The 17,863-nt window shown below is 42.1% G+C and overlaps 1 protein-coding gene across 17 annotated transcripts in view; it reads right to left on the reverse strand.

Moving 5' to 3' along the window:
- KIF1B (kinesin family member 1B) overlaps positions 1-17,863 on the reverse strand; it is a 211,485-nt gene that overhangs the window by 54,077 nt on the left and 139,545 nt on the right. For all 17 annotated transcript variants that reach the window (XM_063594801.1, XM_063594790.1, XM_063594798.1 and 14 more), the window contains 6 exons: positions 14,500-14,605; positions 6,149-6,263; positions 5,367-5,500; positions 3,850-3,911; positions 983-1,128; positions 580-819 (listed from right to left, as the gene is read on the reverse strand). In XM_063594801.1, the coding sequence (XP_063450871.1) occupies positions 580-819; positions 983-1,128; positions 3,850-3,911; positions 5,367-5,500; positions 6,149-6,263; positions 14,500-14,605 (803 nt within the window). The remainder of the gene's footprint in view (positions 1-579; positions 820-982; positions 1,129-3,849; positions 3,912-5,366; positions 5,501-6,148; positions 6,264-14,499; positions 14,606-17,863) is intronic.

The raw sequence follows: 17,863 nt of genomic DNA on the forward strand, positions 1-17,863 counted from the left end.
ATGGAGTGTCACTCTGTCGCTCAGGCTGGAGCACAGTGGAGCTATCTCGGCTCACTGCAATCTCCGCCTCCTGGGTTCAAGCAATTCTCCTGCCTCAGCCTCCTGAGTAGCTGGGATTACAGGCGCTCGCCACCACGCCTGGCTAATTTTTGTATTTTTAGTAGAGACAGGGTTTCACCATGTTGGCCAGGCTGGTCTCGAACTCCAGACCTCAGGTAATCCACCTGCCTCAGCCCTGCAAAGTGCTGGCATTACAGGTGTGAGCCACCATGCCTGGCCTAATTTTTGTTTTTGTAGAGACAAGGTCTCACTATGTTAGCCTGGGCTTGTCTTTAACTCCTGGGCTCAAGCAATCCCTTTGCTTCAGCCTCCCAAAGTGGTGGGATAATAGGCATGAGGCACTGTGCCTGGCCCTGTAAGCTTGTTGAGGGTAGGAACTGCGTCTTTTTATTTCTACATTCACAGTATTATCACAGGCCTTCAAACACCTCGAACAAAGGTGTTGAAAATGAATAAACTGAGAGGCTAGTTTGTGGAGCCTTGTGGGAAGACGTTCAGCAAAGAGGAAGGGATTCACACCTTGGTAGCCAGCTCTTTCTCTCGGTCCACCAGGCTTTCGATGTCTGCTGAATCATAGCCACTGCTCTCGCTAGGTGTGATGGCGCTTTCAAAGGTGGTGGTTGAGATCTGAGAGGAGATACTGGTGGAGGTGCTGAGGGTCCCACTGCTGAGGCTGGGGGATAACGAGTCGCTCAGGGATTTGGGGATGCTGTCACCAAGTCTCTCACGCAGCAGCAAAAAGTGGCGGGTTTTTTCCACCTGAGAAGATCAATACTACTGCTATAGCAAACACAAAGCTCGTTAAGACCTCAGGAGAGAAAAGTGAAAAGCTATGATCACATGCAGCAGCAGGGAGGAAGACTGATACTTTGGCAATCTTGTCCGAGAGTTCTTGCATCTGAGCAACCCTGCCCCTGGATACCTCATGTAGGAGTTCCAGCTTCTCCAGCTCCCACTGGTGCTCAAGGATGAGGCTGTCTCCACGGGGCCGCCAGCCTGCTAAGTTCTCTTCTCCCCGCACATATGCCACTGACGTATCTAAGATTTTTCTTCTCCTTCTCTGCATGCCTAAGACAAGAGGAAACAAGTTTTTGTTTCAGAAAAAAATTCAATTCCAAGTTTAGGTCAAAACGAATTAATAATTCTTTTTTTTTTTTTTGAGACGGAGTCTCGCTCTGTCGCCCAGGCTGGAGTGCAGTGGTGTGATCTCAGCTCACTGCAAGCTCCGCCTCCTGGGTTCATGCCATTCTCCTGCCTCAGCCTCCCGAGTAGCTGGGACTACAGGTGCCCGCCACCATGCCCAGCTAATTTTTTGTATTTTTAGTAGAGACCGGGTTTCACTGTGTTAGCCAGGATGGTCTCGATCTCCTGACCTCGTGATCCACCCGCCTCAGCCTCCCAAAGTGCTGGAATTACAGGCGTGAGCCACCGCGCCTGGCCACAAATTAATAATTCTTATACGTAGCAAACTAAGACAGTTTGGTCTGAAGATACATGGGATTTTGTTTAAATACCAAAGCAACTGAACGTTTTTAAAAACTGAGTTTTACATTCTTTGATAATTATGAAGACTGGGATGCAATTTAAGAAAATGGTAAAATTATGATGTTAGGTGAAAATGTAGAAATATTAAATAGTCTGTAATAGTCTATACACTATGGGGCCGGGCGTGATGGCTCACGCCTGTAATCCCAGCACTTTGGGAGGCTGAGGTGGGCTATCATCTGAGGTCAGGAGTTCGAGACCAGCCTGGCCAACATAGTGAAACCCCATCTCTACTAAAAATACAAAAATTAGCTGGGCATGGTGGCAGGTGCTTGCAAACCCAGCTACTCAGGAGGCTGAGGCAGGAGAATCGCTTGAACCCGGGAGGCGGAGGTTGCAGTGAGCCAAGATGGCGCCACCACACTCTAGCCTGGGTGACACAGCGAGACTCTGTCTCAAAAAAAAAAAAAAAAAAGATCCTGTCCCTAAAAATAAAAATTTTTAAAAAGACGGAAGGGAATACACACACACATACACACACTCAGTAGCTCACTGGCTGACAGATGACAGAGAACTTTAGCCTCTATTATTTCCTGTTAATTTTTTTTAGTGTTATGCTGGTTTTACATATTAAATACATGAATTTATATTAATTAAAAAAATTCCTCAAGAAACTATCTGGATAGTATAATAATTAGGTGCTACTTGGATTCATACTCAAAGTCTTCTTTACTTATCTAAGTCTTGCCTGTGGGCCCTGACTTGTTCTCCATGTATATTCTGTAAAATGACTCAAACTCACATTAATCAAATGCTATTAGAAAACCTTAACTTTTGTTCATGTTTTGGTTTACAAACATAGAAATGCTAAGTGCTGCTTAATTCCGCCTAGCTAGAGGAACAAGAGCAGTTTAAAAACACATTAAAAAGAATACAGAACAAATCTGACTTAATAATTTGATTTTTTTTCTTTTTCTTTTTTGAGACTGAGTTTCACTCTGTCACCTAGGCTGCAGTGCAGTGGCACAATCTCGGCTCACTGTAACCTCTGCCTCCCAGGTTCAAGCAATTCTCATGCCTCAGCCTCCTGAGTAGCTGGGATTACAGGCACGCGCCACCACACCTGGCTAATTTTTGTATTTTTGGTAGAAAGGGGGGCTTCACCATGTTGGTCAGGCTGCTCTTGAACTCCTGGACTCAGGTGATCCACCCGCCTTGGCCTCCCAAAGCGCTGGGATTACAGGTGTGAGCCACCGTGCACAGCCAATAATTTGACTTTCTGAAACATGGGAAATTTAAATTGCAGTCTGATAGCATCTATAAAGTTATACTGCTAAGTCCTCTTTGGGCTAAAGTGGGGAGAGAAATGATTATGAAGTTTTCTAAACCAAATTCATTCTAATTTACATGAATTTTTTTTTTTTTTTTTGAGACAGAGTCTCGCTCTGTCACCCAGGCTGGAGCGCAGTGGCACAAACTTGGCTCACTGCAACCTCCGCCTCCTGGGTTCAAGTGATTCTTCTGCCTCAGCCTCCTGAGTAGCTGGGACCACAGGCACGTGCCACCACGCCCGGCTAATTTTTGTATTTTTAGTAGAGACAGGATTTCACCATATTGGCCAGGCTGGTCTCAAACTCCTGACCTCATGATCTGCCCACCTTGGCCTCCCAAAGTGTTGGGATTATAGGCATGAGCCACTGGGACCAGCCCACATGAATTTTTTAACTCAAATTTTACTCATAGCCTAGTGATATTGTGATACAATCTTAATACAATTGTACATCATAAACCAAACAATGTTGCAACTCTGAAAAAGGTAACTCCTACCACCCCTCCTCAACCAAACTGGCTTGTAAAACACACATGGTTTCTAAAAGGTTTTATATCTATCCTACTTGGGTAGACTCTCCAGTTTTTAAATACAGTATATTTTTTATTTACTTATTTTTTTTTGAGATGGAGTCTCACTCTGTTTCCCAGGCAGGCTGAAGTGCAGTGGCACAATCTCGGCTCACTGCAACCTCCGCCTCCTGGGTTCAAGCAAATCTCCTGCCTCAGCCTCCCAAGTAGCTAGGATTACAGGCGCACGCCACCACACCCGGCTAATTCTTGTATTTTCAGTAGAGACGGGGTTTCACCATGTTGGCCAGGCTGGTCTCCAACTCCTGACCACAGGTGATCCGCCCACCTCGGCCTCCCAAAGTGCTGGCATTACAGGTGTGTGCCACCGTGCCCAGCCTAAATACAGGATACTTGAAACATACACAAAGATAACTATCACCTCCTCAATCCACAAGAGCTTACCTGGACTACCTGTGTCTGACATTTTGCATAAGCTGAGTTCGTAAATGCCAGTGACTCGATTCCTATTTGAAGAAAATAAAACAATTGTTTAATCTCTTAAAGCACAAAAACAGGAAAATTTCAATTTCTGCTACTTAAAATAGTGTCTTCTCTGCAGGGACTCAAATATAATTCCAGGCATTTCTTATTTGTCACCGCTCTTTTCTTATTTTGAACCTAAGTAGCATACCTTTTCCTAGAGGAGTCCGCTTTCATCTCAATTTTATTTTTTTATAGATAGGGTTTCCCTGTGTCACCCAGGCTGGAGTGCAGTGATGTAATCACAACTCACTGCAGCCTCGAACTCCTGGACTAATGTGATCCTTCTGCCTCAGCCTCCTTAGTAGTTGGGACTTCAGGCATACACCACTATACCCAGCTAATTTTTAAGTTTTTTTGTAGAGATAGGGTCTCCTTATGTTGCCCAGGCTGGTCTTGAACTCCTGGCCTCAAGTGATCCTTCCACCTTGGCATCAAAAAGTGCTGAGATTATAGGCATAAGCCACCATGCCCCACCTCATCTCTATCTTTTAAACACTTTATTTCAATAGGGTGAATAAAATTGAATGATAAACTAGAAAATTTAAAATATAAATGTGAAAACTAAAAATTTGTCTTTTCTTACTATAAGAGAGACGATATGAGGGAAACAATGACTAGAATGAAATGATAATCAACAACTTCTGGGGATTGTGAGTAGTAGGAGGTATAATACCTTCTATTGTATTAGTAACACTTATTTTTAAGCTGGGCGGTGATACACAGGTATTCATTGTATTGTTTCTTTCTTTTTTTTTTTTCCTTTTTCTTTTCTTTTTTTTTAATTTTGAGACAGGGTCTCACTGTTTCACCCAGGCTGGAGTGCAGTGGCTCTATCATGGCTCACTGCAACCTCAACCTCCCAAGCTCAAGTGATCCTCCCACCTCAGCCTCCTAAGTAGCTGGGACTACAGATGTGTGTCACCACACCTGGGTAATTTTAAAATTTTCTGTGGAGATGGGGTCTGTGTTGCCCAGGCTGGTCTCAAACTCCTAAGCTTAAGCAATTCTCTGTCCTCAGCCTCCCAACGTGCTGGGATTACAGACATGAGCCACTGTGTATGGCCTTCACTGTATTATTCCTGACATATTTTGTACACCTTAAATATGCATAACAAATCTTAAAAAGAAGAAAATTTCAATGGTACTCTGTTAGAAATAATGATGATGACATTTAAAAGTCTTTGCAAATTTAGTCTTTGCAAAATTGTTTTAGACGTGTTCACAATGTAATATTCCTTCCTTCCCTCATAACTCATCCATCCATCAACATTTTATTAAATGTCAGCATGCAAGTCAGTACATTCCAGGTGTCAGTTACCAAAATGGTTCATAAACTGTAAACTAACCGTGAGACAGTAAGCCGAGAATACTTAAGGACTAATGATTCTGTTGTACTGAACAAACAAACTGGAAGCTAACTTGTGTGAAAAACTTACGAATCTGGTGACTTTGAGTAGCCACTGCCAAAGAGGCTACGCAGAGAGCGTGGTGGTGAGATCTTGGCATCTCGGGAGTAGAAGACCATGCACACATCCTTGGTGATGACAGCCGGCTGGATGCAATGATCCAGCTGAAAGCAGACAGGGTAGGTGCTGATGAAGTGCAGGCAGAGTACTGTGACTACAGTCTATACACGAACGTATTTGGAAAGCGAGTCCCAGTTGTGAGAACTGAAGGATTTTAGCTCCACCAATTATTTCAACAGCCACCCAATGGATAATATGTGCAAGAGTAGGTAGTACTCCTTAGAGATGCATTTATTTTTATCTGAGGTAAATGTTGTTTCTCCTGATAGGTGAGGAAACTGAGGCAAAGAGAGTTTCTCCAAGGACATAGAGGAAGTAAGTGGCAGCACAGGGATTTGAACCGACAGGCTGGGTCTTGGGTCTGGGCTATTAACCACTATTACACTCTGTCCACAACTACAAAAACAAGAGGTGACATTTTCTTAAAAATCACACATTCTTCAAACAATGGTGATTAGGCTACTAAAGCTGAAGCTGCAATGAGTCATGTGATTTTTTGAGTAAACAGAACCCAGGAATAGAATCTAATATAATCAGAAGAGTTAGCAACGTATAATAAAATGAAAAACTTAAGGATGTGGAGGAAGAAAGAGGACAAAACAAGTGGAATCTTCGCTGACCACTTCCTGCTGTAACCTGCACACTGTTCAGGGCTGACTGTTGGCATCAACTGAAGTTCCAAGTCTCCTCACCTCTAGGTAGGCCGACAAGGTCATGTAGATCTTCTCTCCATAGGGTGTCACTCGGTTCAGAAGAAGGGAGTTATGCAGAGAGCTATCCCACACAGCCTCAAAGCGGTAGAAGGTCCTAAGGTCAGAAAGACAAGAGGGAATCATCCAAAAGAAGCTAAAGTCATGTTAGTCCAGGTACTGCCACTGTCAATCATCCTAAAGAACCATACGCCAACCAACAGACACTTTCAGTTTATCAAACTCTAATAACAGAGAGGAACCCTTATCTCCTAGGAGGAAAAGATAGGTCCCCATCCTCTTGCTCCCAACCCCACCCATCATTAAGGAACACTTAGTTGTGCTTTTTTTTTTTTTTTTTGAGACAGAATTTTGCTCTGTTGCCCATACTGGAGTGCAGTGGCACAATCTCGGATCGCTGCAACCTCTGCCTCCCGGGTTCAAGTGATTCTCCTGCCTCAGCCTTCCGAGTAGCTGGGATTACAGGCGCCCGCCACCACACCTGGCTAATTTTTGTATTTTTAGTAGAGACAGGGTTTCACCATGTTGGTCAGGCTGGTCTCGAACTCCTGACCTCAGATGATCTGCCCGCCTCAGCCTCCCAAAGTGCTGGGATTACAGGCGTGAACCACTGTGCCTGGCCAGTTGTGCTTTTTTTAATTTTGTTTTGACAAGCCTGCCTCTGCCTATAAACATAAAAATAGTAAGGTAAATCAAAGGGATTAAGATGAAATGGATAAGTGAGTATGGACAGAAACTGAAAGAAGAAAGAAAGACTATGTAAGTTCTCCTGTCAGTTAATGATGACAGCAGGAAGTGAATGCTTGGTAACTTGTCAGCTTCAATCTTCACATCACAAGAGGGCTAAACATCATTCAATCCAGTGCTGCTGGGCCTCAGAACCGCCACAGATATATCTGAAGAGATTAATGGTAGAAACTGGGTAGATGGGTTTAAGTATAGAGAGCATTATTTTATTTTATTTTATTTTATTTATTTATTTATTTATTTATTTATTTATTTATTTATTTTTTGAGACGGAGTCTCGCTCTGTCGCCCAGGCTGGAGTGCAGTGGCGCAATCTCAGCTCACTGCAACCTCTGCCTCTTGGGTTCAAGCGATTCTCTTGACTCAGCCTCCTGAGTAGCTGGGATTATAGGCACGCACCACTAGGCCAGCTAATTTTTCTGTTTTTAGTAGAGGAGGGGTTTCACCATGTTGGCCAGGCTGGTCTCAAACTCCTGACCTCAAGCGCTCTGCCCACCTTGGCCTCCCAAAGTGCTGGGATTATAGGTGTGAGCCACTGTGCCGGCCGAGAGCCTTATTTTAAATAAAAGAATACAAGGTTATTCTTAACTGATGTTTCAGTAAAAGAGAATAAATTGTTAACACTAGAGCCAGACAAATACCATTTGTTAGCTTTAAAAAAAAAGCCATTTGAAAAATTAATCTTACATTTATATAACAAATGGAAACTTAATTTAATAGATACCCACAAACTATCTTGTTGTTATTGTTCTAATATCGTTTTTTTTTCTACTGGTAAAACGACATTAACTCTAATTGACATTAAATCTTCCAGTTCTGCAAGTCTAATGTGAAATACGGCACTTAGTTTAAAAGCAGTGTTACAGATTGATTCCCAATTCTGCCCCATGTTTCCCTTCTTAGACCCCTATGACAAGTGGAGGGGAAGATGCCTGGTCTGCCCCACCATCACTAGTTCTCCGCAGATAGAACACAGCTCACCTGATTCACCTAGAAGAGTCTATGCACACTCTTTCCTGCCCAATACATTCCTTCTTACTCCTTTTCAAATAGTGACCTCACTATGGCTGCCTTTTCTAGACTTCCTATGATAAGTAGCTGGCATATCCTCCCTCTAAACACATCCCCATGTTTCTTCCTCCAGAAACGATCAACAGAGAGAACAACACATTTCTGAAACTGAACCTCATGACCACACCTCATCTTCCAAGTGGCAGTGTATGAGGTCTGATCATCTAACATAGCTGCGTCTAGATCTAAGTCTTCTTCAAGTACTTAATACTCTCTCAAATGTCTAGTCTTTGAGGCAGTGAGTGTGGGTCAAGAAAATTCTCTACAAAGACACAGAAGATAGAGAAACAACTAGCAAGTCAAAGACAAAGCCACCGAGTGACCCAAACAGGAACAGAAATGATGGACAATGAAGGCCTTTCTATAGTTCTTGGGCTCCCTGGGCACAGGAGGAAACCCTTCATGTGTCCATAAAACTCTGTGTAAAGGAAATTTTTAATTTGGTTTAAGACATATTCTAATATTGGGTGACAATATCCACTGCTTCAACAGATGCCACTTGAGAACTGACTGTATCATTGTGAGATCTGTTTTTTGTTTTTTTTTTTTTTGAGACAGAGTCTTGCTTTTGTCACCCAGGCTGGAGTAGGGTGGCATGATCTTGGCTCACTGCAACCTCCTCATGCCGGGTTCAAGTGATTCTCCTGCCTCAGCCTCCAGAGGTCTGCTTTTTTATTGTGTTCCTGTTTTTGTCAAAGTACCTAGAAGGGGCGGGGCTTATTTGTCCCATTTCAGAGGCTGGATACATCCATGCTAAAGTTAAATAAACCCCTCTTCTTAGAGTGATGGCATTTATGACTTTGGTGATATTTGACAGAAATTTCTATCAATGCTGCTGCCTTCATTAAGTTCCAAACCATAACGTGGCACCTCCCAGGACCACTGCTGAGGTTTCATGACACTGACTCTTTCAACTGAGGCAAATGTTTTGAACTTGTCTAAAAAAGCCTCTTCACATTTCTGTTTTCAGGCTAAGCTTTCACTTAACATAAAGAGAAAATTTCACTTGCAGAAACCTGGTTAACACAAAGGAAATTTTGACTCCACTAAAGTCTTCCTGTATTGAGGGAAAAATTTTTCTTTCATTTTTTTCTTTTTTTATTTTGTCAAAAAAAGTTTCTTTCTTTCTTTTTTTTTTTTGCTTTGGACTTGCTGCAGCAAGTTCTGTTAGAATACCCACCAAAGGTGGTAATTCAATTTAAAATATATATATATTTTATTTATTCATTTTTCTGAGACAGAGTCTCGCTCTTGTCACCCAGGCTGGAGTGCAATGGTGCGATCTTGGCTCACTGCAACCTCCGCCTCCCGGGTTTAAGCGATTCTCCTGCCTCAGCCTCCCAAGTAGCTGGGATTACAGGCGCCCACCACCAAGTCTGGCTAATTTTTTTATTTTTAGTAGAGATGGGGTTTCACCATGTTGGCCAGGCTGGTCTCGAACTCCTGACCTCAGGTGATCCACCCGCCTCGGCCTCCCAAAGTGCTGGGATTACAGGTGTGAGCCACTGCGCCTGGACTATTTTATTTTTAGACAAGGGTCTTGCTCTGTTGCCCAGGCTGGAGTGCACTGGTGCAATCTAACTCCTGGGCTCAAGTGATCTTCCCACCTCAGCCTCCTGAGTAGCTGGGAATATAGACACGAACCACCACACCCGGCTAATTAAATTTTTTTTTTTCTTTAGAGACAAGTTCTACATTGCCCAGGCAGGTCTTGAACTCTTGGGCTCAAGTGATCTTCCTACCTTAGTAGGAAAGTGCTAGTATTACAGGTGTGAGCCATTACACTGGCAATTCTTGAGAGGTGGTTGTAAGAAATACAACCAAGACTGGGGAGAAATGTCAATTTAATCAAGCTGGCAATAGAATTTAGGGTTACAAACAGGGCTGAATCCCAAGACATATTTTCCTGTATGCCTCCTAAGGTGGTGAGAAGTAATTCCAAATGGATTTCTCAAGATGTTCTGAACAGCAGCAGCATCAGAGGAAAAACAGGTTTCAAGGTGACTGCTTTGAAGGATATATTCCTTTGAATTTATTATTTATGAACAATTAAAAACCAACTTCTGGTCAGTTGTGGTAGCTCACACCTGTAATCCCAGCACTATGGGAGATAAAAGTGGGAAGATCACTTGAGGCCAGGAATTTGAGGCCAGCGTGGGCAATACAGCGAGACCCCGTCTCTACAAAAAAATTTTAAATTAGCTAGGCATGGTGGCACGTGTCTGGAGTCCCACCTATTCGGGAGGCTGAGGCGGGAGGACTGCTTGAGCCCAGGAATTCAAGGTTGCAGTGAGCTATGATCATGCTACTGCACTTTATTTATTTATTTATTTATTTAGAGACGGAGTCTAGCTCTGTCGCCAAGCTGGAGTGTAGTGGCGCGATCTTGGCTCACTGCAACCTCCGCCTCCCAGGTTCAAGCGATTCTCCTGCCTCAGCCTCCTGAGTAGCTGGGACTACAGGCACATGCTACCATGCCCAGCTAATTTTTCTATTTTTAGTAGACATGGGGCTTCACCATATTGGCCAGGATGGTCTCGATCTCTTGACCTCATGATCCGCCCGCCTCGGTCTCCCAAAGTGCTGGGATTACGGGTGTGAGCCACCGTGCCCGGCCGCATTTTTTTTTCTTTTTTTTTCTTTTTTTTTAAAGCATCTGCAGGTATAGCTACTACACTCTAGCCTGGGCAACAAAGCAACACCCCGTCTCAAGAAAACAAAACAGAAGCCACCTTCTTATATCATGGTCACATCTGATGAACCCTTTTGAGTTCATTAGGAGAATCTCTGAAATGTAAACTGAATGGGGTCCAAATTGAGGGATAAAATCATTATATCAGTAACATCAGTCAAATATATAAATATGTTTATGTATTTTTTTTTCGAGACAGAATCTCGCTCTGTCGCCCAGCCTGGAGTGCAGTGGCGCGATCTCGGCTCACTGCAACCTCCACCTCCCGGGTTCAAGTGATCCTCTGCCTCAGCCTCCTGAGTAGCTGGGATTACAGGCGCCCACCACCATGCCAGGCTAATTTTTGTATTTTTAGTAAAGATGGGGTTTCACCATCTTGGCCAGGCTGGTCTTGAACTCCTGACCTCGTGATCCACCCACCTTGGCCTCCCAAAGTGCTGGGATTACAGGTGTGAGCCACTGAGCCCAGCCCGTTTATGTTGTATTTTTTTTAACATTTTAGGTTATATTGTCATGTATCACTTCCTTCAATTTTCTTCCCTAAATGAGACAGATTTTTTAAAAAACTTCCTTTAATACCAAACCAGGATTTTTCCTATTCCAAAAGAAGAAAATAAACAGATAAAACAAGCAGCCCTGACAGGAGAAAGATAAATGTTAAAAAATATATATAAAATATTTCTCATAGACTCAGCTATCCAAATAGCCAAATTTGTCTCTATTACCACACAGGACAAAACAGAGAAGAAAATGAACAGTTTTGCAAGGCTGCAATGGACTCAGGTTTTATAAAGCAATAAACCCTTCATGCTTTTGATGGAGAGAAGACAGATAAAGAGGAAAACAGAAAACAAAACCTGAGATTCTGTATGAAATGAAGGGAGAAACATTCTACTTTGTAATGTAGAAGAGGAAAACTTGAAAGGGTCTAAGAATAAAACTGACAAGTTTAGCAAATGGAATGAGAAAATAATTTGAAACTCTAAAAATCATTTAAGAAGCTATACGCTTCTTAGGTTACAGAACAGGGTCTACTCTATCCTAGGTACAGTAGGTTTACATGGGGAGGGGACTACAAAATTACAATGGCAAAGCAACATAAGACAGAAAGCATTCTGATAAACTAGAATCCTATGTGCAAAAAAGCAAACAGAAAATACCTAGGAATATCCTTATCAAGAAAGAGCCTGCAAAAACATAGAAAAGGCTTTAGTTAGTGCAGCAAAAAAACAAAAGAAATAAGGGAGAGAATCAGAAAAAAAATATATATATATAAAGAAGACAAAATTTGCTGATAAGCAAAGTGAATTCAAGTGGACAGACAATTAACACAGAATCCCATGGAACACAATTCCATAGAAGACTTACAATAACATGGGTCCCTCTCCTGAGACTTCCAACTAAGGAAAATGCCAGACATAGGAGGGAAAGTGGAGACCACCACCATCAGTACCCCTTTCAGTGGTGACTTAGTATTGAGAATAATAGGAAGTTGCTGTGGAGTTAAGGGAAAACCAAGTCAATGCATTAACATAAATGTAGGACTGGGAAGAAAAGGAATAATGAATGGTCCCTTGTCAATTATACTCCACTATCAATGTATTAGCAAAGCCCTCTAAGATACACACATAATATACCCAAATTGCAGGTAAGTTCAACTTTAAACATTAAACCTTAGACAAACAGAACGAAAGTTCTCTTAACCAAACTCCATTTTGCCACTTACCATATTAACCTATGTTTTCCATATCCCTAAAATACACAGATTGATGGCTAGTTCTCCTTGAGCATTCTAAACTACAAAGATGTCTCATTTGCCCAGACACTTCGCTCCGAAGAGTTGAGTGCTTATCAAATGTCAGTAGTATCTGGTCCCAAATCTGTTTATGCCAGTTGTACTTATTATTATTATCTAACTTCATTAAACATTAGGCAAATCAATGAAATATGAAAACATAAATAATTTTTGTTCCTGTGAAAACTAAGTTGAATGTTTTCAAAAGGTTAGAAAATGGTGAGTTGTTTAAAAATAACTGTTAAGTTTGGGTGAGACAAATGTAAAAGAAAGGGGAAAATGATAAAATGTTTAAATGATTAATGTTAATAAATGATAAAAAATTTAAAGGATTTTGAACTTAGATTTTCCTCGCAGGTTTCTAATTCTTGCTCCACCAAACTGAAAGTCATAGATGATGAATTATGGGTGTGGTTTTGCAAGAAAGACAATCAGAACTCCAGTAAATGATCTTATAATTAAAGAAAAGGCCATGGCCTTCCAGCAAAAGTTTGATAAATTAATGTAGATTTATATAGTTTAAATGAGAACAGAAATATTTAAGGTGTTTTTTGTTGTTGTTGTTATTCTTGACTTCAGCCTTTTTTGATGAACTCATTCTAACTCACAAGATAAGCTGCTTCTAACAAAGCCAAATTCATTTCTTGTAGCACCTGACCTGTTGTTGGGCGTGAATTAAAGGACTTCTTAAAGTTACTCTAATGGAGGCAAAATTAGAATAATCAGTATTTCAACCAAAGCCCATCTTTCCCTGTATATTTTACTAAGTACCCTAGGGAAATTTACAATACATTTTTCATAGCTACAAAGAAAATGTGGTGGTAAAACCTGGCTGAACATTGGCAGAAAACAGAAAGCTATGCAGAATTACTGCTGACTTCAGGGAAATAGTATTGCTCGTGATTTTGCCCATGGATAGTCAAAGCACACCTCTTTATTTCTGCCACTCCCCCTCCCCAGACATACATATGTACCCTCTCACTCCTTCCCTCTTTCTCCACAGCCCCTGCCAGCAAACAGAAGTTTGTTTCTTTTTTCTCTTTCCTATAGTAAACTATAATACAAGAAAACAACAGAAAGAAATTAATCCTGGTCCAAACCTTTCATTCCATTTCTGCCTATCATCTTATTCCTTCCCTCCCTCCTCTCAACATGGATGTAAACAAGTTTTTCAGGAGCAGACTGAAGCACAGCAAAGTCCTGTGGTGGGAAGGCAGTGTGCTCAGCCCACATTAGAAGAGGCAGCTGCTCCTGTTTCCCAGCCCCTAGGATATAGAGACGGAGCCTCTGAGACAATGAGAACTCCCTTCCTGGGTGAGGTAAGAGGATCCCAGCTGGTTTAGTTCCAGTCTTACAAAGGAAAGCAGAATGGCTATGTACTTTACGAACTGTCTGTTATCACCTGATTATAAAAGATAATTTTAAGTGAAACATTTAAAATAAAAAACAAAGTAAAATCTATTATTTATGGCAGCCAATCTTGGTCATAAGAGTTCATATTATTTATCGCTTTTGTGCATAAATGAAAAAGAAATACTAAGGATAATGGAGCCTATAGTCAGCAGCAGCAAAGACTTAACACAAGAGGCTTCATTTTATCTCAGAGGGCACATTTCCATGATACTTGGGGAGTGAGAGAAACCTTTCTCTCCACAGCAACCATTTCACAGGAAAAAATTTAATCTTGGCAATAATTAATTTGTACTTTTAAATCCTTGGGGAATATACTGTTTTCTTTCTCCAATTTTCATTTATCACTTGTTACATCTATTCAAACTTCACATGGGACAGATCACTTCCATTCTCTAACAGTAACTGATCACATACAAATATCTGCAATACTTTCTTTCTTTCTTTTTGGAGAGTACAGCAGGCAGGTGAAGAAATAAAGAGATTTTTGAAGCTAGAAGGGAGAAGGGAGTTAATTTCTTCGTCCGAACTGGGAGTCATTAATGAATAAGGCACCTAACGCTGTACCAATTAACGCCCGCAAGTGTGGACTTCTTCACACTGCTCTGGGTGTCCCACCTGCTAGAGTTGTGGGAAGACTTCAGGTACTTGGCAGAAATAATATTTAGGGAGAGGATGGCATCAACTGCAGCTTCATCCACCTCAGGCTTATTCCGAATACGACCTAAAAGAAAGGATAAAGAAAACAGAGCACGGACACATTTAAAAACAAAACATGAATTCATTAAGCCCAAAAGAGACTTTTAAATCTCTGTGTAAGTTCAGGAGCTGGAAGGGTCATTTGGTTACCTGTAGGGTCCTCCACGGTCTGACTCCATTACTTCCCACATTGAGTTAACTATGAAACCATATTGATTCTTTATTCAAAGAGTTTCTCACATTCATCCCAACTTTTATTCACAATATCATTGCCCTGATCACAAAAGGCCACCTCCTCTCTGATCTGGAACCTGCAACAGCCATTTAACTGGTCTCCCTGCTATTCACACCTCCCCTGTTCCAATCCATTCTACTCTCACCTAACAGCAACTTCTTAAGCCACTGACTGACAGTTTCTTGTTTTTTTGTTTTTTTTTTTTTTGAAACAATGTCTTGGTCTGTCTCCCAGGCTGAAGAGCAGTGGTTCAATCATAGCTCACTGCAGCCTTGAATTCCTGGGCTGAAGTGATCCTCCCACCTAAGCCACCTAAGTAACTGGGACTTTAGGCCTGCAGCACCACATCCAGCTATTTTATTTTATTTTATTTTTTTGTAGAGACGGGGCCCCACTATGTTGCTCAGGCTGGTCTCGAACTCCTGAGCTCAAACGATCCTCCTGCCTTGGCCTCCCAAAGTGCTGGGATTACAGGCATGAGCCACCACACCTGGCCATGCTGACTTTATTACACCCCTTTCTTGCTCAAAATCCTACACTCTGTTTTCAAGTTAACACTAGCAGATGCAGCATTGCATAGACGTTAAGGACTTGGCCTCCAGTGCTGGACTGCCTGGGTTCCAACTCCTACCACCTGTGAGGCTTTGAGCCTAAGGCTCTACCTCTCTGAGCCTCAGTTCCCTCATATGTCAAGCGAGAATAACAATTCCTTCCATATATGGTTGCTATGAGGATTAAACAAACTAGTATTTTTGGAGCATTCAGAAAAGCACCTGGCATGTGGTAAATACTACATCAGAGTTTGTTAATAAAACAAACTAAAAATATATCATAGGATCCTTCAGAGAAGCCATAGTAACTGCTGCCTCTGCATCCTCCCTCTCCTTCTCTGGTCAGAAAGCATCTCTTCTGTTTCATTATCAGGGTTCCATATAAACATTAATTTTGTCAAAGGACATTCAGTACTTTGTAAATAAAGTTAAGAAAAAAACTAAATTAAAAAAAGAAAAATTTATTATGAAAAATATTGAAAAGCTACTACCACTGCTGCCCCAGACAAGAGAGAACATAATCTCCCTTCCAACGATTCTTTTTTTTTTTTTTTTTTTTTGACAGGGTCTCGCTCTGTCATGCAGTGGCATGATTATGGCTCACTGCAGCCTCGACTTCTCAGGTTCAAGCAAGCTTCCAGCCTCAGCCTCCTGAGTAGTTGAGACTATAGGCATGAGCCACCACACCCAGCTTATTTTTAGAGAGACAGGGTTTTGCCATGTTGTCTAGGATAGTCTTGAACTCCTGAACTTAAGTGATCCGCCTGCCTTGGCCTCCCAAAGTGCTGGGATTACAGGCGTGAGCCACTGTGCCTGGCCCCAGGGTTCTTAATCTGGTCCAGAGAGACACAAGCACTCTGCGGACAGAATTCAGAGGGTCCTTGAGCTTGGATGGGGAAAAAAATTACATCTTTATTTTCACAAACCTTTAACTAAAAATTGGCATCTCCTTCAATCACAAAGGAAGGCAATAAACCACAGAAGAACTGGCCAGTACCCGTGACTCTGTCCCCAGTAGAAACCACAGATGTTTCCATGTGCAAAATATCTTATTTATTTATTTATTTTTTTGAGATGGAGTATCGCTCTGTCGCCCAGGCTGGAGTGCAGTGGCGCGATCGTGGCTCACTGCAAGCTCCGCCTCCCAGGTTCATGCCATTCTCCTGCCTCAGCCTCCCAAGCAGTTGGGACTACAGGCGCCCACCACCACGCCTGGCTAATTTTTTTGTATTTTTAGTAGAGACGGGGTTTCACCGTGTTAGCCAGGATGGTCTCGATCTCCTGACCTCGTGATCCGCCCATCTTGGCCTCCCAAAGTGCTGGGATTACAGGCATGAGCCACCACGCCCGGTCTATTTATTTATTTTTAAACAGAGTCTTACTCTGCTGTCTTGGCTCACTGCAACCTCTGTCTCCCAGGTTCAAATGATTCTCCTGTCTCAGCCTCCCGAGTACCTGGGACTACAGGCGCCCGCCACCACAACCAGCTAATTTTTGTATTTTTAGTAGAGACGGGGTTTCACCATGTTGGCCAGGATGGTCTCAATCTCTTGACCTTGTGATCCGCCCATCTCAGCCTCCTAAAATGCTGGGATTACAGGCGTGAGCCACCGTGCCTGGACACAAAATATCTTTTTCATTGATCACTACTTGGAAATTATGGTAATTAGAATAACTGCTAAATCTTGTTATTTCATGCATCAGTAAAGAAGAGCTTAATGTTTTAACAACTGTATTTCAATATTATCGGTTTCCTTTGTAATCCTAAATACTTTATTTCTCACATTTAAAAACATAATTCTAAGGCTTCGTTACTGCCAAAGAGGTCCATGGCAACAAAAGTTCCAAACTCTTGCCTCGGACTGTCATTCTAAAGTTTACACTATCTAGCCAATACTCCTTAATTTACTTTCTCCACTCTGGCCATGGGGTTTCTTGTCATTTGCATGTTAGACATATTCCTGACTCTCTTACTCAAAATGCTTGTGTCTGGAAAAAAAAAAAAAACCCTCTAATTTTTCTTGAATCTATTCAGTCCTCCTGGCTTGTTTTCACTGTTAACTCTCTTAGCACAGATTTTCCTTTGTCCTCATTTTGGCATTTATTCATCAAAGCATTCTGCACATATATATGCTGTCTCCCTAACTAAAATGCAAGCTCACAATTAGCAGAGATTTTTCTTTTCTTTTTTTTTTTGAGACGGAGTCCCACTCTGTTGTCCAGGCTTGAATGCAGTGGTGCCATCTCAGCTCACTGCAACCTCCACCTCCCAAGTTCAAGCGATCCTCCCACCTCAGCCTCCTGAGTAGCCAAGACTACAGGTGCGTGCCACCATGCCCAGCTAATTTTCATATTTTTTTGTAGAGATGGGATTTTGCTACCTTGGCCAGGCACAAACCCCTGGGCTCAAGTAATCCACCCATCTCAGTCTCCAAAAGTGCTGGGATTACAGGCATGAGCCACCACACCCAGCCAGCAGAGATTTCTTTTATGCCCT

The sequence above is a fragment of the Pan paniscus genome, chromosome 1, assembly GCF_029289425.2.
Source record: "Pan paniscus chromosome 1, NHGRI_mPanPan1-v2.0_pri, whole genome shotgun sequence".
In the NCBI taxonomy this organism is placed as follows: domain Eukaryota; kingdom Metazoa; phylum Chordata; class Mammalia; order Primates; family Hominidae; genus Pan; species Pan paniscus.